Source organism: Balearica regulorum, chromosome 9, assembly GCF_011004875.1.
Source record: "Balearica regulorum gibbericeps isolate bBalReg1 chromosome 9, bBalReg1.pri, whole genome shotgun sequence".
Classification (NCBI taxonomy): Eukaryota; Metazoa; Chordata; class Aves; order Gruiformes; family Gruidae; genus Balearica; species Balearica regulorum.
Window position 1 is genome coordinate 16,917,054 of NC_046192.1, and position 26,487 is coordinate 16,943,540.

The 26,487-nt window shown below is 44.3% G+C and overlaps 1 protein-coding gene across 11 annotated transcripts in view; it reads right to left on the bottom strand.

Annotated features, from left to right (window-relative positions):
• Positions 1 to 26,487, bottom strand: part of LPP (LIM domain containing preferred translocation partner in lipoma) — a 334,675-nt gene that overhangs the window by 202,847 nt on the left and 105,341 nt on the right. For all 11 annotated transcript variants that reach the window (XM_075761264.1, XM_075761266.1, XM_075761262.1 and 8 more), the window contains one exon: positions 3,975 to 4,176. In XM_075761264.1, the coding sequence (XP_075617379.1) occupies positions 3,975 to 4,167 (193 nt within the window). In that variant the 5' untranslated portion in view covers positions 4,168 to 4,176. The remainder of the gene's footprint in view (positions 1 to 3,974; positions 4,177 to 26,487) is intronic.

The window sequence follows — 26,487 nt, forward strand, 5'->3', positions numbered from 1 at the left end:
GATGAGACCCCCTATGCATGCTGTTGGATGGGGTCTGCTGAGGAACAGAGGGAAGAGGCAGGTAGCACCAAACATGTGAGCGCTGAGAAAGGAGCTGAATCCAAGAGCTGGACTGTCAAGACCCACAGCTGGATGATATCTCATCCATCTTGGGACTCATCTCCTCCCAGCATGCAGAAGATGCTTTCCAAATGCAAACACATCCAGCTCCATCTATGGACCACCCTTGGCCCTGGTGCTACTCTTTTAGAGCCACTGCTGAAACGCCTGGACACCTAATTTTGATTTCCAGCCTAACTCATTAGCAGCTACACTTCCTCCCCATGCACGCTTGATTATCTTGTAGAAAATCATCTTCCTCAAGCTCACACAGCTTTGTGCCCTCTGTGGGGTAAATACAGAGCTGTGTAAGACGTCGGGCACCTGTACATCCCAGCGACTGTGGTGCTCATGCCTCCCAGGATCAGGTGAGGTTAATCCCCCACAAACTGTCACAGCAGGGAACACTAGCACTAAATCCTCCAGAAATCCAGCCCAGACCACAGCATGTGGAAGTCTGGTCTGGTGTTTGGAGGACCTATAAAAACACAGCTGTGCTCACCTCTCCAGCCAGCTGCACGGCAGAGACCCATGCAGGATGTTAATCAGAGCTGTGGTCTTATTGATTATTATTATTACTACTACTACTGCAGTCATGCCCTGGGGCTCCCAAACAGATCCCTGTGACAAGAAGACACGGTCTCTGCTCTGATGAGTTGACAAATCTAGTTTGAAACAAGTCACAGTGAGTCAGCATGGCACATAGCAAGGAGGGGAGCTGGCAGCGCTGGGAAAATTGCTCACTTAGCTGGTCTAAACCATGCACGCCTTGAGTGCTTCCAGCATACTAAAATGCTGCTGGTTTATAAACCACTGGCTGTTGCGATTTCACTTTTTTTCAGTCATTGAACCATTTATAATTTGTTTTAAAGTTCCATTGAGTAGCTTTTAATCTGGGTGATTTTTATGCAGGTGTTGGGGGAAAAAAATAAAATCAAAGTCAAGGTGAGACCAAGAAAATGTCTTGGAGGGAGGGAGAGGAGGATACAGCTGTTCCCCCACCATGCACACAGTACCTGCTCCACAGTCTGTCACTCCAGTGTCTTTTCCCTGTGCTTTCAACGTGTTCAAGAAATAAACCCACAAATGCTATCAGCCAAGCAGACCCACTATGTGCCAGCAACATACCTGCAAAATAACAATAAAGAAACGCAAGGCCAGAGGATGCATTTTCCCAAATGTTAAAAGCAGCAGGAACAGAATTTGCCAGTCTCCCAGAGAAATTACCGACACCATCTCTGCAGCCTCTGGTAGCAGGGAACCAACTCCAGGCTGTGATGTGCACGGCCACTTTCTGCCCCGTTGCAGCCCTGCGACAGCCCCTTCCCTGGAGCAGTGCCGCTGCTCGCACTCATCTCCGGCAGAAGGATGCTGCACTGCGTGCTACCCACACACTGGGTGGAAAGCCCACGTGCCTCCAGCAAAGCATCTCCGGAGGGGCAGGAGGGATGAAAACACCGGGGCATAAGGGGATGCTGCAGCTCCTCCACCTACAGACTCATAGCTAACCAGATGGGAAAGACCAAGGATTGACAGAGAACAAATTTAGGCAAAACAACTCACAGTGCCCCTTTACACAGTGAACCAGTGGGGCATGGAGCCGTCTCCCAGGCTGAATTACTGCTGCAAAAACAACGGAGGTCATGGAAGAAACAATTAGGGAGCCTGGAGGAGAGAAGGGAGCCATAGAAAGTGAATGAAGCATGTTGGGCTAAATGTTTTCTCACTGTCCCCCCTCGCCTGCCAGATCCCAGAAGTCTCATGTTCTCACAAGCTAATGGCTTTGCATCGGCTGCTGACACCGACCGGCAGCATGTCACCTTCTGAAAGTGGATTAGCTAAAGCTGCAGGCACACTGTCACATCACTAAGCTGGTCCCTGACCAGGTCTTGGCCAACCCTTAGCTCTTCCAGGCCTGTCAGACGATGATGGGATCTCCAAAAGCCCAGCACCAGACAAGGCAAGAGAAAGACAAGGCACTGAAAGATGTCTCCCAGTTTCTAACAGACTTGGTGATGCTCGGCTGCTTGCGGGACTGGGTAGTCAAGTGTTGCATGAGAAATGCTTGCGTGCCTCATCTCCCCTTCCCAGCCCACAGCATCTGCTCTGCTCTTAGGGAAAGCCTCCTTCCCCAAATGCCAAGAAACAAAGAATTTTTTAGAAGGTGATAATGTTCCCGAGTCACATATAATTGGCTCTACAATCACTAAAACCCCGACAATTAAAGCATACTGACATTTTTCACCAAAAATATGTCTGATCAACAACAGTTTTCCTAGAAAAAAAGTGTGATTTTCCATTATTAGTTTAAATTTCAAGAGAATTAGAAAAATAAGAATTTCCACTTTGCCTTGAAGGTGACATTTTCATTGCACTTCAGAAATGGATTTTTTTTTACTTTTTTTTTTAATTCCAAATGTCTTTCTCTTCCTCTTACTCGCTGATGTTTTGTTACTGAAGGCAACGGAACAGGTGGATATGACTTCGCTTTTCCCCTCCAACACATTTTCTTTTTTCGTTCTGAATTTTCTGAAGTTAGAGCAGCAGAGGGGAAAAAAATGAAGCACTCGTCAGACTTTTCCAACTTTCCTATAAAATGCCCTTAACTTTAGAAAATAGCTCAAGTGCGAGATTTAATATGCTGCTTTGTTTTTCTTTCTCCTTTCCATTATTCTGTAGTCTTCCTGAAAATGTGCATGCTTTCAAAAGATAGAGTGGACAAAAGAAAAAAAGATACAGATGACATTTATCTTACTGCACTCAACACAAAAGAGGGAAAGTGGTGACTGGAACAAACCAGAGCATCCAAAACCAAAAATCAAAAGCTGGTTTGGCAATTTTCTTGAATACAATTGAATTTTTTTTTGGGGGGGGAGGGAGAATAGAGAGGAGGAGGGGGAAGATCTTTTCACCCATTTCTAACCATAGTAAATCCCCAGCAATTGAAAAGTTACTACTCTACCAAGAGAGCTACCACTCCCTCCTAAAATCCTTGGCTTCCACCTTGTTTCTGTTGCAGTAAGGCTCCATCACACACTTTCCACCATCATCTAGGGGCATCCCAGGTGCTCCAACTGGCAGGTTTCCAGTTGCAAACCCCATAGGCGCTCTCAGCCATGTGCTCGTGCTGCCGGGACCCCCCTCCCTCCATGCGTACACAAGCCAGGAACCCAACTCCCACACTCGCTGCTCAACTACGTGAAGACAGGAGGACTTTTATAGCAGGAATTAAAGGAAGGCACACGGTGACTGGCAGTTTGGTTTACTGACATAACAGCTCCCTGGGCCTTTGCAATGGTCATGTAAATATCCTCAGAATTATATCATTAAAGTATTGCATATTCAAGAGTGTTCCATAGTAGAGTGAAAAGAATTAAAGTAAAACTGAATCAAACCAGCAGGCTAGAGAGGAAGCACTCCTCAACTTGTTCTGCTAAACTTATGTCCTATCACCCCAATTATATCCGTACTCCCACAGCCCAATCCCATGTTTCTAAGAGATTCCCATTGTGCTGGGATGAAAGAACCAATACCGACAAGGGTTGTTCAAGCCCCAGCTCCTTGGATCAACACATACCAGCAGAGAGCAAACAAGCAAAAGCCCTTGAAAAGTACCAGTCTTGGACACAGGATATCTGCTTCCAATTAAAAACAAGAAAGATCTGTCCCCATGTCCTCCCCTAGCCCTGCACCTCTCAGGAGGGTAGCTAACCAGAGCGAGGGTAAGAGATACCTTCACCACCACCTTGATTTGAATGATCTGAAACAGGGAGGCTCCCACAAACTCAAACAGCAAGTCAAGAACAGCCTGTATTAGCAGTCAATTCCTTTGAATTAGTCAGTTGTGGTTGCTTCCTAAAGAAGTAAATACTTACCATCACCTCCTGGTTGCTTGTATGGGTTGTACTTTGGCTTGGGCGCAACAACAGGCGCAAACTTCTTTGGTGTCTGCTGGGTGGACACCGAGATGCTGGGAGTCCCAAAGGTGTGTGTGGTCTCCATCCTTGCAGTAACGTGACCAACAGGCTCGTTGGTACTCTTGGGTGGCAGCCAGGATGGGTGGGACATGGTTCAGATCTGAGAAGAGAGACGAAGAGAATCACACACAAAGGGAATTAGGAATTTAGGCTGGGAAATAAGAGTTGCAAACCTACTGCTTTGCTGTTTTATAAAATCAAGCCCACAAAACCCTTTAACATGTTTAACTTGTGCATGCTTATCTTTAAACATATTGGTCCTAATGTGTAGGACTTATAATACAAATTTGTCTTTCTTTCCCCAGTAGGTCAGAATTACTGATCAGCTCATTGGTGGTGCCTGCAAAAAGCGTTGCTATTTTTCCTCTTGCAGGCTGATACCATGGAGAAGCCCATCAATCCCACCATCCATTCAGTAAAGCAGTAATGTATTTGCCTTTCCCTGTTAGGCTTTTGTGAGTACGTTAACACAGAACATTGCAAGTGCTCTGGGGACAAGCGTAGTCGCAGATAGACACACTTTCAAAATACACCCTTAGCACTTTTTCACATGTCATTTAGGATCCTACGTCCCAGAGACTTTCATTCAAACTTTTAAGAAAAAGGATTTCAAAAACAGCTAATCATTCTTGATGCCTCCATTTCTGAATGCCCAGCTTAAGATATTTTAAAAGCATGTCAATTTTGAAAAAATGCCAGAATCCCACAACTGCTGACAGCCAGGCTCCTTTTAGACATCTCAACTTGTACAACAGAAAACAGAGGTAGCCCAAATCATTACTTATTTATGAAAATCTTGGCTTTGGCCTCTTAAAAGCCTACATCACTTTTGAGAACTGGACTCAGACACTGCTGAAAATATTGCCCATTAAAAAAACCTGTTCATTACAATGAACAAGTGCTTTTCACCACACACAAACCACACCCACTGGGTAGCAGCGATGGTCCTACAGTACCACTAGATGCTATCCCTCTGAGCTGGATTTGAGGTGTGGTGAGGAAATGAAGACCCCACACAGACCAATGCTAATTTTGGAGCCCTTGAGCACCCTGTTGCTTCTGCTCACACTCTGCTTTGATGTCAGGACTCCCCAAGGTTACTGACACCAGCAGGCTCCTATGACCTGATCAGGAAAGATTTGTTTTGATCATGAAAAAGGATCAGTGCAAGGGAGTGCACCAGGCCATGGGAAACATTAGCAGACTACTGTTGCAGAAAAGCACTTCCATCTGGGAACCACGGGACAAAGAAGAGGTTCTGCTGGACTTGCAAAGAGGTGTTCTCTAACTGCAGCAGCAAGTACAATCTGCTGGGGCTGAGATGCAAGGGAGAATTGCAGCTCTGCTGAGCATGGCAGCAAAGGGCTGCATTAGCTGGTATGAACAGTCCTCTGAGCTCAAGGTAGTGAAGAAGAAAAGGGACAGATGAATGGTGACCTCTGGCAGGTGTAGACCCCTTTGCAGAGAAATAATTACTGAAGTCCACGGTGCTATAGCACTCTAATTATTCTGACACAGCCCTGTGTTCATGCATGCAGCCATCTATTTGAATGGCTCACAAGGAGGTATTTACAAAGCTTAGAAGTGCAGCCACATACAGCTCATTGATACCATGCAGGACTGTAGCCACAGGTCCACTCCTAGCCTACTTGGGCATATTCTTGGTGCCTCACAGCTAAGACTTCCATGCACACATGCTTCTCAGAGAAACAAACAACACCGAGCTCTTCAACCAGCCCCCAGGACTATATGGAACATTTAGGCAGAAAGAAGGCATATCGGGTAGCATATCTAAGTCTACCTAGAGACAACAAAGCAGAAATCACACTTCATTTCCCCTTTCTCTTAACTAGAAACATCAAGACTAAGCTCTTGGGGCTTGGGCAGAGAGCTATTTTGCCAACTCATCCTAGCTGGCAAAGCATCTGCATCCTATAAGCTTCGTGGTGGAAAAAATTCAGTTGAGTCCTTTATCAAAGGAGCAAACGAAGACTCTTGGGTATAACCTAGAGAAAGTAGTTCTGTGGGTTACTGCATGGATAATCTTGTCCTAGGAATTTGCTGTTAGCAATGCTGAGTCAGCATGGGGGAAAGGAGCAAGGTCTCCACATGGTAGTGTGGAGGACAGTACCTCCAGCTAACAGCAATGACTGCTAAAACTGATGTATATATACGCGTGCTTATTCCAGACCAGTAAGTTTACTCCAGGTAACAGGTTTCCCACTTGCAGAGTCAAAGTCCCAATGTCTGACCCAACACTAGGAGATAAGACAATCTGTGGTCATTTTCCACCTCCATCGCTCCTTGTGTGGGAGACAAACTGGCAAGTGCCAGACATCAGTCCCAACACTTGTGGCTCTTCCTCACTGTGCAGTCTGCTGCCCGGTGTGCATGCAGCAGTTTTGCAACCCCTGCCACCGGAGGACAAGCCTGTTGTGCTGCACATCCAATACCAGTGAAAGGAAGCCACCAGGACTGGCTAGAAATGAGGCAGATGGAGCACCCTGGAGATGGACAAGTATCGAAGGCTGAGCTGCAAGGACGTGACTTTCCTCCTCCATATGCCTGCCGTCCGATCTTACATTAACAGTGCGGAGCATCATTGTGAAAACAAGAAGTGAAAGGCAGGTCCTCCCCACAGGGCCAGAGAGGAAACCAGCCGTGATGGGTGGGGGCGGAGGGCACGCGAACTGTGCTCCCACTGCCTGGTACTTCCCATTACCAACATCAGCCCTGACGGACCTAGAAAACGACTCCCACTCAAGCAGTAAGATTCACGTACACTGCTGCCTCCTCCTCCCACACCCTTAAAAAATGTACAACACAGGAATAAAATTCAGGCAACTATCTAGGTTTTAAGAGCAGAAAGCAATGAAGGCACTCAGCCTCAAGAGCTAAACAGGACAACTCTGCACTCTGGAGTTATAACACCCATAGACAACTACACCCTACCCAATGCTAAAAGCATCCTGGAGTTTTATTTTGACAGGTTTTCAGCCCCTGGCTTGACATCTCATATGAAAGAGCGCCCCACTGCATGAAGCATCCTCTGACCCTGGAGATTACCTCCATACTGATGCAAAGCAAAAGAAAAATCCCAGTACCGACCAGATTATCATCATTCCCATTCTGGCAGCTACCTAGATGTTCCTTAAGCACCTCCCGGGCAACACGCCTTGGTCCCACTGAGTTCTTGTGGTCTGCCAGGTTGATAGCAGGGATGGGTTGAGTGATGCACAAACCAAGAATATCTGCTTCAGTAGTCAGGTTGCACAGTGCTGGGGGTGGCTGAAGATGCTGTGAATCTCCATGAATGAACTTAAAAAGCAAGCTGCTCTTATGGACAGTTTTGGAGCATGAAGACCATACTGCTGTAACTCAATTGCTGACTGTAAGCTGGCACGCAGCTCCCTCTCAGCTACCCTCTAACACATTTGTTTTGGCGGTGGTGGTATTTTCTAATTGTTTCCCCGTTAGCCATTTCTTTCTCCCCCTCTCATTTTCTGTTATGCATTTGCTGCCACTTGTTTTTGCTATCTGTGCCTTGACAATGTTTTCAGCAAGTTCCCTTTTCCTCGTCTGTTCCAGCCCCAGCTCCCTAGACTCAATTAAATTTAGCCTAACTACTTTGCGAGATCATAAAAAAAGAAAATGAATTAAGCTCTTTTTAACAGCTGAAGCTAAACTTCTGGGTTTGCTGTTATTTTCCCCCTATTTTTCCATCTGGTAAAAGGCCAAGAGCAAGGCAAAATATAAGGGTGAGTGGCTTGCAGAGGGACACAGCCATGCAGACTTCTCCATGGTGGAGAACCCTGGCTAATTCAGGTAAAGCCATCAGTGCTCCCTCACCATTCCCTGCAATATTGCCTGGTTTTCAATCGGAAGCTTCTTGGAACCAAAACAGATGAACATTTTGTGATGAGGACAAGTAATCAAAACAGCACAGGGCAACTTGGGTTTATAACCAACCCTCTTACTCTAAACTTACTCTGACATATACCACCGCCTCTGCATCACTGTGGTTCCTGCACTTGGACAAGAACCTCCATAGGTAAAGGCAGTGCTTTTCTGGCTAGCCAGCAAACACAACCAGCAAATGCATGTTTCACTTTTGTCTTTGAGGTGTTTCCTTCCAAAAAAGTTATTTCTACCAGTTCTACAGCAAACTGTATTGTTTTCAGAAGTTTCTCACTAGATATGGGGGATTGCAGAAGTCAGTGGTTGCAAGAAGGCTAAAGTCACTGAGAAACTCAGAGAATAAAAAGAACAAACTCTACTGGATATTGCAGGCACTGAGGAACAGGCAAAACACAACAAAAGGAGCATCCAGATACATGAGCTGGGGGAACCCAAGAAGCAGGACCAGAAAACACATCCTGGGAACATGCACACTGGCATGGGATAACGTGATGAAGTGCATCCGCTCACCTTGGCTGTCAGGGATGGAGCTGTTACAATAGCTGCATTACCCATTTCTAAGCGTAGATACAGCAAGCTCCTCCTTCAAGGGTAATAGCAGATGGAGTGAAAAAACATTAAACCTAATCTGATCACTTTGGTTCTTCAAAAACAATCCCCTCATTGGAGAATAGTCAGTCTCGTCAGCCTTTTGCTGGACAAGTCATCTCTATTGCTGCTCCTTTGATGCCAAATGCAAAGGGCCTGATCCCTCTGCTGCTCAAGTCAATGGCTGGACCACAGAGCTCTCACTGAAAAGTTAAACTGTAGATTAAATCTACAGTTGTCTTCACATTTTTGCTCCAAGCTAATCATGTGTCAGGCATGGTTTGCATTGAACAAGCCCCTTCCTAGCAAATCTGAATAAATCTAGCCACCCAACGTTTAATGCAGCCAGGCTGGAATAACCCTTGTCATCAGAGCCCGTGTCCCTGGGAACCCTCCCAGAGGGACAGCAACCTCTTGCTTGTGTCACACCTCCCTCTGTCTTGGCTGAAGCTTTCTGCGTTTCTCCCTGCCACTCTCACACAGCCTTGGTCAGCAGTAAGTCAACAGCTCCATTCCTCATCTGGCTGTTACAAGCTTCTCCTTGTAACTCCTTACTCCCTGACCACTCTGGCAATACCCCTTTCCCAAATTCACTGCTCCATCCCAAACAAAAAATCTCCTAAATTTTCCTTATGTCACTGCTTTGAAAGCCCTTCCATTGACCATATGGTGTAGCCCTTCCGCACCGCGCAGGGCACTGAACTCTACCCAACTATTAGTCTACAAATCTTCTGTTAAGCTAAAGAGTATTTGTTATAATGTACACGTAGCCTCAACTGAAAAAATGCGAGTATTGGAGAATCCACTACACTATTAGGTAAATTGTTTGGGCAAGCAATTAAGCACCATAATTACAGCTTCTCCTTTATGTCTGGCTTTAAATTTATCTAGCTCCACTTCCAACCATTGGATTTTGTTACACTCCTGTCATCTGCATTACACACCTGTCTCCCTTATGTAGATCCTTTCAGAACACAGACAGGTCATTGGTTAAATCAAATTAGAACATTTAAATTAAATATCAATTAAACTCACTGTAAAGAGCAGACTTCTCTCGATTCATTGATGTATATTTACTCTGAACTCTCTTCAATTTCTCAGCTACCTTTTATAACATGGTGGATGCTAGCATAAGACCATTTTTTCAAGAATGGTAACTTAAAATGTAAGGGGTAAAATGATGAATAATATCAAAGACAAAAAACAGACTGAAATCAGCTGTGGCTGTCTGAGGTTCTGTTATCCTTCCTTCCTTGGAAGCATTAGTCATTACCTACTTTTGGAGGCAGAGGACAAGACCGGACTAACCATGATAAATAACATTAAGAGCAAAGAGTGAAATCACGCTGCATAAATAAGGAAAACAGCGTGCTCTGGTTCTATCATTAGGACAATCTTAATGACTTTAAGTTCAGAAAATCCTAACCATGAAAGAATACACCACAGCAGAGGAACTGGAATCCACGAATCCCAAGATGAGACCACATTATCTAAAAATGTCAGACCAGGAATATCAATTGAAGATAATACCAGGCAGTAACAAAAGCCTGACAAGGTTTTATTTCCTTTTTTTTTTCCCTTTTATTTTTTTTTTAATGTGTGGGCATAAGTGCTTGTTTTTGCTTTTAATTACAGGATGTCATCCACCTTTGAGAAGCAAAGGTAAAACAAAGAGGGTTCCAAGTCAATTTAGCCTCACGTCAGATAAGCAATGGAAAGGTAGAGTACCATTTTGTCTACTATTGAAATTGTTAGTACATTCATCCCCGAGACAGGCTAGCTTTTCTGTGATTAGACGGTGCCCAAATAAATCTTGATTTCATTTTCATATTTATAACATGGACCAAATACTCCCTGGATGTTGATGGACTTTGCCAAGACAGAAGAATTTATCCCTGAGTTAATTAAGCTAATGCTTCATAGCAGGGTAGCAACAGTGTTTAACAAAAAATGAGCAATCACAGTCTGTGCTTCCAGATAGTCTGCTCTATCTTCCATCCCACTCCTTCCTAAATCCACTGGCTTGATGTGGGTCCATAATGTTCTGTCTTACTATCGCCCATGCACAGTTAACCATCACTCCTAAGGCCAAGGGACTGACCAGATACAGGGAATCAGGACCTTGTTCACTGACAGTAGATGCAATTGGAAGCCCTATTGCAGCTGCTCTCTCATACTATTCAGGAACACAATCAAGACATCCCCTTCCCTGGATAACCCAAGTTTGTCTCTAAGGGATTACAAGAGCCACGTGCAGAAAGGCAGACTGCATTTTCTTCACTCTCCCTTCTCTTCTGTCCATATAAAAGAACTGAAAGAAAAAACTTTTGACTTCACCTTACAACTGAGTTTTAAAGATCAGTTCTAGCACTGAACCAAGGGGACATCCTTCATGATGCAAAATCATGCCGCATATTGCCCCTTTCATTTAGAGGTGCAACCTACAAGACTGGATGTTTCTACTCTAAGCTTATTTTTCTTCATTTTTTGCCTGAAATTCCCAAAAGCAGAAACCCAAATGCCCTGCTAAAATACAGTTCTTTGCTTTGTCCTCATCACCTCCACTCCACTAATTAGCCAAAAGTATTAATTGAGGCTGACCGGAGAGATTTACTCTTTACAAACTCCCAAAGCTGCTTGTTTCTCTTGGCACTGTTCCCCTTTGAATGTTAAATGAATTTATTTCTCCATTTATGGCCGACTATCTCTAGCCATGAAGCTTTCTTGTTTCTTCTGGCCTCCAAAAGAGGATATAATGTCAAAATTCTAGTCTCATTAGAGGTCTTTAACCAAACATAGGAAGTGCCATAGGTACTTACAAACTCAGCCCAAGGTCTCCTGGGACATCTTTCCCATATGGTACTACTTATCCTCATCAATTTTACATCATATGAGAAATTATGTGATTTGGAGAACTGGGATTCCTTTTGAACTCCCTTATTCGTTGCCAATCCGCACCTCACACAGAATCTAAGTCCTGTAATATTAACCAGTCCAAAGAAGCTTCTCCCTCAGACTCACCCAGCAGCAAATTGACTCTGGCCCTTCATGCTCTTACATGTCTTGTCAGCAACCAGGAGAACCACAAAGCTGCAGGAACAACTCAGCACTGGGAATCCTGGGCATGGGGCTGACGTGACGCTCATCACCAGTAAGCAGTGGAGAGCTAACAGGAGTCAACTGAGCCACCAAGAGACTCTGAGACATAAAGAAGAAGCATGGAACATGTTGTCACCCTCCAGTGACTGTCTTCTTGACCACATGCAAACTGGATACACATGGAATCTGAGTCCTTGTGGCACATGTTTCCCTGAGACCAGGTTACTTTGCTCGCACCCACTTTACACTGTTTATGGGCATTTCCTGATGCTTTGCTCTAGTCTTTCACAGCAGGTGTCAGCTGGAACAAGTTTAACTCTCCCTCTCCCCCCAGACCCAGAGTTTCTTCCAATTGCCTGGATAGGATAGGGTTTTGTATCTTCAGCTCAATCCCCTCAAAATAAATAAATAAATAAATATCAAAGTCACTTCTTCAGTTAAACAGGGCTGAAAGCATTCATCAGTTTTCTAATGTGGGACATCACTAATGTAATCACAGGAATTAAAGGAGAAAGAAACCTAGTTACAGTACTGCTTGTGCTGACTTATTCCTTGAAGCATATAATCTACTATCATCTCTCTTTGGCTTTAATAGCTTCAATCATGGGATCCTTCAGAAGACCTGATTTAAATTCAAAGTTCACCCTGCTTTGAGCAAGGGGTTGGCCCAGATGACCTCCAGAGATCCCTTCCAAAATCAATTATTCTATGACTCAAAAACCCCAGACTTCCAGCTGTGACTTTATCTGCACTCAAAAGGGTTTGCAGCAATATAGCTGTATCCCACTTAAGATATGTCAGCAATATCACCTACTGGCAATGCAACATTATATTCCTTATTCTCTAGTTGCAACGGTGCACAAATAAACACAGAATGTCCCTATTCTTTTAACTAAATAACCAATACTCGGAAAATATCTTTTTTTTTTTTTCCTAGCATAGCTGCAGCCACACTTTGTTTTTTTGCCAGGCGATCCACACCAGTTTGGGATGTGACTTTTGGTTTATGTACTAAAGTCACTATAATTTCTACAGTATTACTCAGACATAAGTCCGTAGTTGAGATTGTAAAGACATGATGGCAAAGAACAGTCTCTCTGCTACAAAGATGCTTGACACAGGTTCACGTCATCATGAATATAGTTCATCAGTTACCAACCCATCGCATTCATTCTTACACCAAAACCTCGCTGCTGGGACAATTTTGGTATCAACCAAAAACTTACCCTTTCTTAAGTTTCCTTCTTAGCTCAGTTCTCTTGTATCAGCTTCAACAGTAGAAAAGGTAGAAGGGCAAACTAAACATAAAACTTCTTTTCTTTCCCAATATAATTGCATTAGTAGTTTGGGGATTAGATGCAGGCTATTTGAATTTGACTGCTGCTGCAAAACACACACATAAAAGCTGATGAACGAGATCTTCCTTTTACAGCCATGTCACACCCTGGTGTTGGATGACAAACTAGGCTTTAAAATCTCAATAAATTGAACTTGACTGGCCCATGTGCATTGAAACAAAGAGATAGTACTGGCTCCCTGGAGATAGATAGATCTATCTAATCTAATACAACTCTAATGACCGGCATTACAATTTCACCAGAGAGCAGGCTGATTCTTGACTTCTGTGGTATGAGACAATTCTCAGCCACTCCAAACATAATCATACTGGATAAAACATTAATCCAAGGCCTCAGCTACTTGCGGCCACAACAAACCCCAGGGCAATTGCAATGGAGGAGGTAGACCTGGTGGCCAGCCCAAAATGCTTACTCAGATACAGCAAAGTTTACAGTTGAACCGTAAGAGCTGAGCCAGGGGGTAGCTCTGAGCCAGACAAATGTCTTCCAATTCTTAAAGCTTCTCTTCCTGATAACTTGACCTACAAGTTTGTGAGGGTGTTGCTGCACCACAAAAAAGTTTGAGACGGATGTTTCATAATTTTGTGTATAAAATGAGAGAGGAAATATATTAATAGGGACAGCAAAAGAACAGGCAGAATGATGCAGAAAGGTTACTTTGGGAATCTCAGACCATGAACTCCCTTACACAAATTCTGTTTTCCTGCACACAATTTATTTTCAAGATCCCTCTGCCAAAATAAGCTGCCTTTTTTCCTTTTGTGCCCATATTCATTGTCTTGCCTGTAGCACAGCTCAGTACTCAGGTTCCTACTTCAGCAAGGCATTGGCAAGCAACATAGAGCTTATCCATCAAATAAAATGGTTAAGGTTCTGGACTTCTCAACTAATGGAGACATACTGGAATCACACCTACCCAGAGAGTCCCACATGAGAGAAAAGAAATCAGGACACAAGAGATGGCTGCTAGAGCAAGCCCAGGCTGTTTGGATGCCAATGCTGGCTGTAAACAAGTGCAGAACTTACATTCAGCTCAGCAGTGAGATACCAACAAGACCCCAGTGGGACCAAATGGGACCACGGCAGCATATTGACACATAGATGATTGTTTTACCTTTGCAGAGTGCTGTGTGTATGTATCTCAGCACAGGAGAAACAGCAGGAATCTGAGCTCAGCCCAGTGAGAAACTGATCAAAAGTGAACAAGGAAACAGTGCAGAGCTTGAGGTCCTGTCCAGCAAGGCCAGCATGTGTATAGGTGGGGTTTTTATTTATGATGGGTTCCCTGCACTCCACTTCTCTTCTAAGATCACTGTGGTTGCAGGAAGAGTTAGCTGCCACCATCCCTGGAAGAAAACCCATCTGCGGTCTGAATCCCAAGCTGTCGAGAGGATTTCTGTGAACAGAAAAGGAGCTGCAGCCCAGAACATGGGCACAGCATGGGCCCCACTCAAGGAGGACTCAAGTGTGGGACCAATGCCACCATAACCTTCTTGTGACACCTCAAGGGGCTGGCAGTACAAACCAGGCTTTGAAACTGTAATGCCTAAAAAGTAAGTAATTAAATCAATTAATGGGCAGGAACTGTGTCCAGAATCAAAATCTTGACTCCCTGATTCTTTTCCTCCCCCAGATCCCAAGCTGTCCTGGAAGGCACAGCCTCAAGTATGACAAATCTCTGGATGATTTCTCCTCCTTCCTGAGCACTGCACCAACCTATGCCTTGTTTTTGGCAGCTCAGCCTATGGCACCTTGCAAATAATCAGGGGAAATAGCCTTTTTCCTATGGAAAATCCTATATCCTAACACATAGAAGAGTGATTGTTGCCAGATGGCTGGGAACTGATGCTGCAGAGAGATTGCTAATGGAAGGAAGATATTTGTGTGCATGAAAACTGTAGGAAAGGAAGTACACAGACCCCTTCATATAAACAATCAGAAAAAAAGACATTTCTCTGAGTTTCACAACAACAGGTGATTCGACATAATCAAGACATGCACACCCCCTAATGTATTCTTGTCTCCCTTTTGCAACACAAAGCAAAAATAAAGATTTAAGTGCTTCCTTCTTTAAGAAGCTGAAAGCCTGCAGTACTGTCAGGAAAGAAAGAGGATCTCTGCAGGTTACTGAGTCCTGATTTTAGCAGGAGACTGGACTATCACCAACACTAGATAAGCGGCTCTGTCCTTGAAAACCTCCAAAACACAGAATCCCTTGCTACCTGGTGACTTGTTCAAGTGATGCACTATTTTCCCAAAGAAAATGTTTTTCCAGCTCCCCAGCTGATTCTCCCAATCCACTATGCATGTCCATAGCATTTTGTTTTGCCATCCTGACAGATGCATTGGGCTCTGTCATCTTCATAACACCCCGGCAGTAGTCACAGGCTGCCATTGGACCACTCCTTTGCCTCCTCTCTATTAGGGAGGCAAAGCTCCCTCAGCCTCTTCTTGTAGGCCACGTGCTCTAGGTCTTTGACTGTCCCTCCTCTGGACCCTCTCCAGCTCTTCAACATCCCACTTCAACTGGAGGACTCAAGATTGGATAAGAGCCTCACCAGCAGGGAGTAAAGGTGAACAATAACTCATCTCAGTCTACTGTCCAGGCTTCTCCTGAAGCAATCTCATATCCAGTTCGCTTTATTGGCAATGACAGCATACATTGGACTCAGATTTGTCCTGGTGTCCACTGCCTACTCCAGGCCCTTTTGTCAAGGAATAAAGAAGAAAAGGCACATTTTGAGATGGTGCCTAAGCTGGAGGAGCTCCATAATGTCCATGGCCACATGGATAGGAGGGTGAGTCATAAGGTGGTATTAGCCACCCCTATGCTACTTGCAACAAACACAACATAGAGCTCATTGAGAAGACAGCTGTTCAAAGAAGGCTGTTCTGAAAGCATGGAGAAAGGGGTGAAGAGGAACATTAAGAGCAAAGGCAAGCATGTCATGACACTCTGGAGCACATCAAGATAAAGTTCTGTTTTAGTAATCATAGGGCATTAGTTCTGCTCTAAATAGAAACTTGTGACTGAAGACAAGTGCCTGAGATTTGATTTTCAATTCTTCTTTGAAACTCATAAAACCACCAAGCACCAGCCTAGGAAACTGTTGCTCTTCCCTTTCATCTCAGTGTCCGTTCATTCAAGAATAGTGATACTCAAAGCTCTGGGAGATAATTCCTCAGCTGGTGCAAACCACAGTGCCAGCAATGAAGTTAAGCCAGCCAGGCATCCATGCTGGCCTTGCAACGTTGCTGAACAAGCGCATCATTAAAAAGCCAACTTCAGTTGCTCCACCACTATCACATTGGTGTCTTCTGTTTTTGATCACCCAAATTAACCATTTGTTCCCCTTCCCAGAAATCAGTATGAAGTTTTGTTGTGACAAAAGAGTTTCCATACTAGACTGGCCACATCAGTTCCCTAGATGTGAAATGGCTCAAATTTGACAGTCTCCAGGAAAACATTACAGTGCTTATTATACATTATTATATTATTAGTACATTACTGCACCTCTTCAGAAGAGGGAGAGTGGAAAAGAGGAAACGAATCATGAGCAGAGGGAATTTTTGGAGGGAAGGAAGGACCAAACTTTAAATCTATCTGGACACAGCGATACACTGCTGTGTTTTAGCCACTGCTACAAACTGCATGTTCTGCTGTCTAACTACACTAAGGCAGTTGGGCCACGCAGCTGGTAAGTGTACACGCAGCTCAGTTAATCAAATGCCCTCCAATAGCTGCTACCACTATCTCACAGGTCTAAGGCAAAGCATGTTCCCACACACAACTAAGAGTCTGCAAGGCATTTCAGCATGCCTTTGCTGTGTAACACACATATTTCTTTTTCAAAGTAACACAGCTGCCAACACCTTAATCATTCCATGGGGACCTTCAACCCCGCCAGCCCCTTAAGTGCTTCATTACCTCCAGCACACTCCTGCAGAGCTCACATCCCAGGTGAGCTGTATGAGCACAGCTTTCTGTCAGCGAAAGCAAGCAGACTGAACTGCAGGAGATCAGAATCTGTGCAAATCAGGTCTAACAACCTATCTACCATCACTCTTTGTTCCTGCAAGTTTGGCCTCGTTTACTGCAAAATATCTAGGACAAAGGCAAGACAGCAACAAGAAACCACCTTTGAGACTGAAATTATTGCATGTTTCTTTTCATGAGATCCTGTGGGAGAGAAGATGCTTGCTCCTCTGCATGGACTCTCTAAGGGGCTATGGAGACCAGCCAAATAACATAACTGAGGCACCTAAGTTGCGTGTACATCCCCAAAGCTTTCTTGTTTTTAAGTTAGAAACTGCTGCCTCAAGCCATAAAAATACTATGTTTTCAAATTGTATTGATATGTTCTTGACACAGAAAAAAGTAAACTGCAAATGCAACCAATACAGAAACTTGAGCTGTCCTTTGTTTCCGCAGGACTTAAAACACTAAGGGGAAACCTAAGCAACAAATTAAATTGATCCATGGAAAGATGCAGTCTGTTAGGACTGGTATACAGATACCGACTTTGAAACTAGCTTGAGCACATGAAGGCATAACCTACCCTTTGAAGTTTCTAGGTTGCTCCCATCAGGTTCCTTGAGATGACACTGCTGGAGACGTCACCCTGAGGAATCACTTCCAAGGCAAGTGCCTTTCTAAAGCAAGCTACCTCAGGGCCATTTTTTGTGGAGCAACACCACCAGGGAACAGCTTCACCTGCCAGCTCTGCCCTCCCTCCTCTGCAGCTCTCTGCACAGTCCATTGCCCTTCCAACTGAAGTTATGATCTAATGGCTTAAGATGATATAGAAAGATTATTTAATCATGCAAGGAATATGAACACATGCACATATGTATGCATACACACATGCACATCCCTGGTTGTTTTGTTGGGGTTTTTTTGATTCTACATCATTTGCTCAGGAAACTGGTAGAGGGAAAGAATAAGGAGAGAAACCAACAGTTGCTCACATGGATCAACACTTCCAGGCTCTCTTTTGCAGCTCATCTCACTCATATTTGTGGTTTCAACATGTGATTTACATTAGGTCCCTCTGCTCTCCATTTGATAGTTCTGCTGAACAGATGTGAATTTAGTCACAGAGCCTGCTCTGTACACTGCTTCTTTGTAGAACAGATGGACTTTTTTTCCTGTTCTACAATATTCAGATAATGATCATACCCCAGTGTACAGGTTTCCTTCACAATTTCGTATGAAAAGGAACACCACATGAACACAGACATGATCTCACAAGAGCTCTCTTCAGCAGCTAGGACACACCGTGAGAGGCGATGGTACTGATGGAGAATGCCAAACTGCAACACCAGCAATGTCTAGAGAAGCCCAAGATGTCAGGGATCCCTGAGGCCAGCCCCATAACCTCAGGCAAATGAGCGATGTATGCTGCACCTAGCAGGGTGCAGAAGACACAACTCCACCAACCGCCCATCACAAAACATGTCTCCCTATGCGAAAGCTCTGGTGGAAGAGTGAGCTGAAGGGTAAGATCCTGCAGCATTCATGGGGACATGAAACCATGTGCATCTCCTGGGACTCCTCAGCATGGTGAAATAGCCTGGAAAAGCTATTCGCTCCCTGTGTGGGCATTCTTCTTTCTGCACTGAGAGTGCCTTTGGCAATGGATGAAGCGGAACTGCACAAAGGCCCTCTCAGAGCAGAATAAGACTGCCCACATGAGAAGTACGCTTGAAACAGCTATTGCACTTTAAATTCACACCCTGGCTTTGTTTCGCAATACTCTCCCTGTGCAGAAAGGCCCTAGGCTTCAGATTCAATTTCTGCCCATATCATCAATAGCTGAGCACTGCTCCCATCCAAGGGTAAGATACGGCCTATATAAGTGGCCAAAGCACAATCTGGGAGGAGAAGGATGAACTTCACACTTACCTTGTGCTATCCTATATATGGATGTGCCTCTATATTGATTTAATAACTGAACACTGACGACTTCATCCTAGCAAATGGCCCTGCTATGTAGGTAAATCATCTCTGCTTTACCACAGAAACCAAGCACAGGATATGTATACATGGTGCACACGAATGTCATGCTCACACCTGTGCAAGGATCTAATCCCTTTCCAAAAGCTGCAGCCCTGTCCCTCAGTCACAGCTTTGCCCTCCACACACTGCCCACCTGTTGGGAAGATGACCTCAGTTTCTAGAAGAATCCACTCAGGATTTTCATTAAGTCACCAGGAAAAAAATTATTTTTTTTAATATATATATGTATACACACACACACTTTAAATGTGGTTATATTACAGTTTGGGTTATCTGGAGAATGAAACTCCACATTTCAGAAGGGAAGTAAAAGTGGAATTCTTTGCTTGAAAGGCACCCAGGACACTGCCATTAACACCCCTACCTGGGGGCCCTAAAACTGAATATTTACAAGCGCAGGAAAATATGTGTGGCTTTCTTTTGGGGGGGGGGGGGGGTGCATGCAATTAAGCAGCAGTAAAAAGCTAGTAGGTATTAGGCAGTAAAATATTTTCAGTAAGAAAAGACTGGAATTGAAAAGGACAGCTGAGTCCTTGCAGGGCAACAGGCACCTCCAGCTACAAAGCACCTCGTGTTTCCTGAGAGTTTTTTCTTTCTTTCTTGCAAGTTCTGTGCCACCACAGTGTAATTTTCATTCCTATTAATGACTGTATTATCCAAATATTCTGTGTACGGACCATACACCAGCGCTTCACTCTTTTGTTAAGCAGCAGCGACAAAGCAAAATGCTCTGAGAGACTTTCATAAGCATAAAGCAAATTTATGTGCCCAATTCCGAGAAGCCGGTTGCCTAAACTTCAGTACAAGCCTTCAATAGCTTTATCTGAGCAGTCAAACAATGTGCTTTCTTTCTTCCATGGAAGTAAAATGAAATTCCCCCCCACTTTGCCCCACCTGTTCTGCAGACCTGGTGGGGCTGATGCTCCCGCTAGGGCAGGACCGATGATGAGACAGAACACGGCATCCCCCACCATCCCTTCGGGCCACGTAGGAAATCCTTCCAGGCATCACTCTCCATCTACATCCTTCCTTCCCCATCACCTCCATCCAGACACTGGGGCCAACATTTAGCCCCTTCTTTACAACGCTTTGAGCTCAGAGACAAAAAACACTCTGTAAGGGCTATCCCGCTGCAAAGTGCACAGAGCTGAAAGGCATCCAAAATGCAAAGTATGGATATACAGATTTCAGTGGAGAGTTAAAACTGAAGAACGGAACTATCTCAGCTGCTGAAGGCTCATGATGGATAGCAGTGAGCTGCTCAGAAGAAAATTAAGAAAACATTTTGAATACCCTCCTAAAAAAGGAACAAATAGGTCCGACACTCCAACAGAAGGGGATTTTTTTGCATCTCTGAATGATAGAGCTTCGCTTTTATGGCCTGCGGCTGCTTGGGAAATTCAAAGCTATTTCTCTGAAGAATTCACTTGGACAAGCTTTATGGCTTTGATCAGTTAACTATTTTTTAATGCTAATCCACCCCAGTGATATTTGTCCTCCTTTTCCCCATGTGCACAGAAGCACAGACACAGACAAATACAACACAAAAGCAAGCATTAGCCAGATGAACAGCCAGGAACAATGACATCCAGAGCACATAACCAAACACCAACTTCATTCTGTTTGATTCTTTTCTCTTCTAGCAGCTCAAGATCCTTTGGCCCAGTATGACCTACTAATGGACATTTAGGAATCAAATTTCAGTGCCCAGCAGGTATAATGCTCACACAGTAATGTGGCTGCAACTCACTCAAGTAAAGTTTTAAATAATTTCCCCTAAAAGTTGCAATAAAACCTGTGGCTGAAAGGCCTGCTTCAAACTTCACACAAACCCCTGCAAGTAGCCCAAGTGCTGCCTCATCCTCCAAGATGAACAAATAAAGGTGCAAAAATAGCAATTTGCTTACATTTACGGAACAAAGATAAAAAATGAGCCAAGAACACAACTGAAGTTACCAGACACCCACCATCTCACTGGAATTGCTCTAACCTCCCCCACAATCTCAGGCTTATAACCTGAGCATCACGCTAAGCAAAACTCCATTTACAATCTCAGCATACAAACTTGTCTCTTTGTTTAGGGCACCAAAGTCTGGAGATCAGTCCAACTGTGTACCAGGAACTCACTGAGTATCTAAACCAATAATTACCTGTCCTATTAGTTGCATCACTGTGACATCTTATGACATGTATAGCAGCCACCACAGGAAAAAAAAGAAAAAAAAAAAAAAAAAAAGAGTAGAGGACAGTCCCTACTCTGCAGTACCTTTGGTATTCAGGCTGCTATCTAAACTTTGTTTGCTGTCTTTGGGTAACAGATTCAGGCAGTATTTCCTGTGGCAGAGAATTACACAGGCTGATTACCCTCTGCGGAAAAGTGAAGAAATCCTGGAAGCAATTTTCTGTCTCAATTGTTCCCAGAGCACAGGAACAATCTTTTAGCCCTCTTCCTATTTTCTGCTCGATACCATCCAGGCTCAGCAGGCAGAATCCATCACGACGATGCCTCGGGTCTGGGTCCTGCAAACACTCACCCAGGTGAAACTTCACAGGAAACTTTACACGAGTAGCCCTACAGACTTCAACTGGCATCAGCCTTCAACTTGGTCACAAAGTTTTTAGAGGACAAAAAGAACAGAACGAGAAACTCAAAGTAGCTGGGAAATGTTCAGTCCTAGGTAGGACCAGGCTTATCTCAACAGGATAACGCAGATAAAGTGTTTCTGATACACATTTCTTAAGCTAGCTCTTTCAAAATTCATTACCAGATTTTTAAAAGAAGTCAGGAAAGAACAAAAGAACAGCTGTAGCTGAGAATTATGCATCACAGGTAGAGTTCATAAGACAACAGGTCACTTTTTCAAACTAAAAATTTCATTACCATTAAAAAAAGGGGGACAGATATTTTCTATGGGGGGAAAAACCCCCACACTACTTTTAAGAGAAAAATCTAAATGTTGATGGCTTTCTACCAGAGCCTGAAAGCATTCCTGTGCAAAACTACCATCCCAGTGCTGACAGCATTTGCAGGTTTCCAGTTTCTGCATCCCAATCTGCACCACTCCGCACATGCTGCAGCAGTGACTCCAAATATGCTTTTTTCAACATTTTGACAACAAATACTTTTCACCCACATAGACACTCATACTCGGAATTATTCAATCAGAACCTTATTTTCCACCCAAAAGATTTTTGATAGAAAATGTTCAATTTGCCCTAATCAATGGGGCTTAAGCATCAGTCAAAATATTTTCACATTCAGTGGCAGAGCAGGAGAACAAGCTCTACAGATAATCGCCTCCAAAGGCAGGTACTGACCTTTCGGTTGCGTTATTACTTTTTTTAATAAAGGTAACATTTAAAATATTGTTACTTTTAAGTCAATGCTGCTGGGGGAGAGGGAGGGAAGGGGGCTGCATGCCTGCTGCAGAATCACACAGCCAATCTTAGTATCGTTTAATCTTCAAATGAGGAATTTGGTAGTAAACAACCTTTTCCTTGTACACAAACATTTTTAATTTCATGCCCTGCTAATCATACATCTGTTAGAGCTCCTTTTCCATCCATCGCAGCAACGATAATAAAAGAAAAATCATCACACTAACAATGTGGTTTGTCTAAAATGAAAATTGAATAATAATCAATTTTCCTCTACGGGATGAGGGAACACAGCAAGCAGCAGCACTTGCTTGATGGAGGTGACAAAGACATGGTTTGAAAAGTGACACCTTCACAGTGGCCCTTGCTGCTGGCAGCCCCTCTTCCCAGGCACGTTTGTGTAAGAGCCTTGTTGGGACTGGCTTCCCTGATGGCTTCTCTCAGGCTTCCTGCTGCTCCACACCAGGCACCGCCACCGGCAGAGCCTCTTGTGCCATCATTGCTGCACCACCAGCCACCTCCTTCCCCCCTTCCTTTCCTCTCTATTTTTCCCTCGCCTCCTCTATCAGCAGCATATTACTGTCAGAGATGCTACAGCAATGCCTTCACCCTCCCAAACCTCTTTCCACTGGTGAGACCCAGTGGGCCTCATTGTACCAAATTTCAGACACATCCAGTGCGCTTACCTGTGCCTTCCACATACGAGAGCTAATGTGCTACTCAAAAGTGCACTTAAACGTGTGATTAGACCCCTGAAAACAAGTTCTTATCTCTTCAATAACATTAGTGAAAGAGTTGAGGTTGTTATTTAATAGACATGCCCAGCTGAAAGGCCAAGTTAATCGGACCCCAAGAAATGTCCACAATTGAGAAGACTTTGATTTTGACCTAAGGAGGAATTTTTATTTTTTTTTTACAATGAAGGTGATGACACAGTGGAACAGGTTGCCAGAGAAGCTGTGGATGCCCCATCCCTGGAAATGTTCAAGGCCATGTTGGATGGGGCTTTGGGCAATCTGGTCCAGTGAAAGATATCCCTACCCACAGCAGGGGGTTTGGACTAGATGATCTTTAAAGTTCTCTTCCAACCCAAATCTTTCTATGATTCTAAGATTCATTGTCTTCCATTGCCCACACTTCTCTCTTCTGGACTGCTGATACACAGCTTTTTCGCCTTTTTAGACTCCTCCTATTCCCATAGCTATGCTGGGCCAACTCCTCATCAGAAATACTGCACTTGTATGACATATGCAACACTAACTCTGTGACTTTTAATAAGCAATGGCAATCCATCTGAAGCCCCAGGCAATGTGGCACAAAGATGTTATGGGCAGAGGTACATGGCTCTGCTACACCTCAGATTCCTCTCTGGCCTCCAGCCTTCATATCAGCATCCCAAACGCCTCTCCTTCCAGAGGCTGTTTTTAAAAGCAGTTATCTACATAAGGTCCTCCTCGTCCCCATCAAGAAGCACAGTTGTTTAGGTAATCGGCTTTAAGGGGACTCGTATCAATTAATCACTCCCATTTTGCAGATAAGCAAACAAAAGAACAGAAGAGATGAAGTACTCTGTGGTCTAAATTCACAGAGGGGAGTTCAGGGCACAAACACCCTCCTTGACCTGGGTCCAGAGTAACCAAAGCCACTGAGGAGAGCACCTGGGCATCCCCAGCCCCCTGCCTCCTCCTCCAGGACCAACACCAACCCTGCCCTGCACAGCCACCCCTTCAGCTCACACGAGGATGCACAGGCATCTTAAATTCTTTAATTTACTTGTTCCTTCATGCTAAAGCTATAGGGATTAGAAATGTTGCTATATAAGCCAGCTTTTTATTACTCAAGAGACAGTTTTACCCCAGCTGCCCCAAATGCAGAGTTACACCTGGAGGCATCAGCACTGCTCAGTCAGGGCTCACTTCCACCAGCCCTGCTGCCTGAGCCCCAGCACACAGCAGGCTTCGGGCAAAACTGGGGTGACAAGGTAAAGGTGACCCAAACCAGGCTGTACCTATGACTAGGTGACCACAATCAACACGACCACAGGTATCGACACATCCCATCTGCCAATCCACAAAAACATTCGGCTCTGGATTCTTCCGACCCCTAATCAAAGTGCATTCAGTCAAACAAATCTACCAGAATTAAAGTGAAAAGGGAGGGGGAAGGAATAAAAAGAGACTTTGTTGAGCAAAAGTACTCTGAGACACATTTGATGTAATAGTCATATGATTAACAAACTGTCATATCAAAGTTTTCTGCAAAGTAGGAACACTCTGACAGTTCATATTTTAAAAACTGACATTTTGATTCATTACTGTAAATAGCACTCTGTATTAAATATTGTGACAAGGCATACAGTGTATTTTTTGAGCTCTATAACATTTAGGAAGTACTGGATTTTTTTTTTTATTTTTTTTTTTAAAGCATGTATAATATCAAAAGCAGTTAAAGCAGAACTCCAAGAAAGCTTCTAGAGGAGAGAATCATTATTTCTGAAATAACCTACTTCTCTGCCGTCATCTCAAGCACTGCTGGGAACTTTGGCCCACAAGGATCTTAATGTACTGTTTGCATAATAAAATAGGGAATTGTCTCGTGGAACAAAAGAGCTATAAGGAAAGTGGCTACATTAAATAATGTAAAATTACTCAGTAGCAAATCATCCCAAAGTTGGCATAAGGGGAAGAACACTAAAAGGTGCTGAATTACCACTCAGAATCTCCGAGAGTGAAGGTCCATAACCAAGATAAACAGTGTGATGTCCAAACGTGCATCTTGCTTCCCCCCTCAGTCTCTAGCCACATGTTTTGGCCCCTTCTCTGACTCACCACCTGTGCCTGTAAGGGGTAAAAGTGACTGTATGGGCAGAAATGAGGGCTGGGGACCCACAGACAGCAGGACCACCTATCTCTGCTAGTAACATACAAACTCACACTGGTTGAATCTGCTCATGAAACCACTCCCCCCCACTCCCCAAGTTCAATTATTGCCCATCTCCCCAACACTCAGAGAACACTACATCCCTCTCAACATCTCCGCTTTGTCTTTTTAGACCATGAGCTCTCAGGGACAGGAGGTGTCTCTCCCAGTGCACACCCGCGCAAGGAGATCTCCATCTCAGCCAGTCCCCTAGGACCTGCTGAAGCCCATACGTGGGCAGAGAGCTGCTACCACCGCTGCAACCCAGCACAGCCGTGCCCATCGCAGGCAGAGGCAGGGCAGGCAACACTCCCCCACTGCCAGGGCAAGCGGAAAGAGCTGCCTAGATGGAGCTAAAACTGCAGGGATGCTGTGAGCCACCAGAACCGACCCACCAACCAAGACTACTTAATCCCCTTACCACTCCCCACCAAGTCCCTTCCAGTTGCTGGGTCCCTTCCCTGGATCACCAGTATGAAGGCAAACAGGACTGAGCTCAGAAGCAAAAATGCAAATGTTTTGCATTTCCTTAAAAGCAGCCCGCATGATGGAGAAATTAAAAATAATAGCTCCAGCTAACACAGAAAGACCTGGCAGAGCAGCAGAGGGAAACCAGAGGCTGCCCAGCCTGTTTGTAAGATGCTCAGGTGTTATTAGGACTGCAGTCAAGGGCTTTAGAAAGAAAAATGGTTACCATTACTTGCAGCCAGCTGCAAGTGGAGCTCTGGGCTCAGTCTACTGAGAGAATGGATATACTGCTACAAACACAAGCCCAAAGCCTGATCTGGGACATGGTGCGGCAGTCACGCACGCTGAAGATGGATCACAATGCTGTTTTTACAGGGGTCGGATCCAGCATAGCCTGCATTTACCTAGGAGCAGCTACACACCATTCACATGCTGGAAATCTCGTGGATGGATTTGCATGCCAGCAAGTGTGGTAGTAGTAGTGGTCTAGCCAGACATCCAAAACATATTGGCACCACTATAATTTGTCCATTCACCAATATGCTTTCCTGAAAACGCCCATATGCTTTTCCTGCAGTTCCCATATGCTTTTGCAAAGAGAAACAAAAACATTTTGTTAGTTGCGAGCAATTGATCCCCGCATATTTCACAGAAGTCAAGTAGA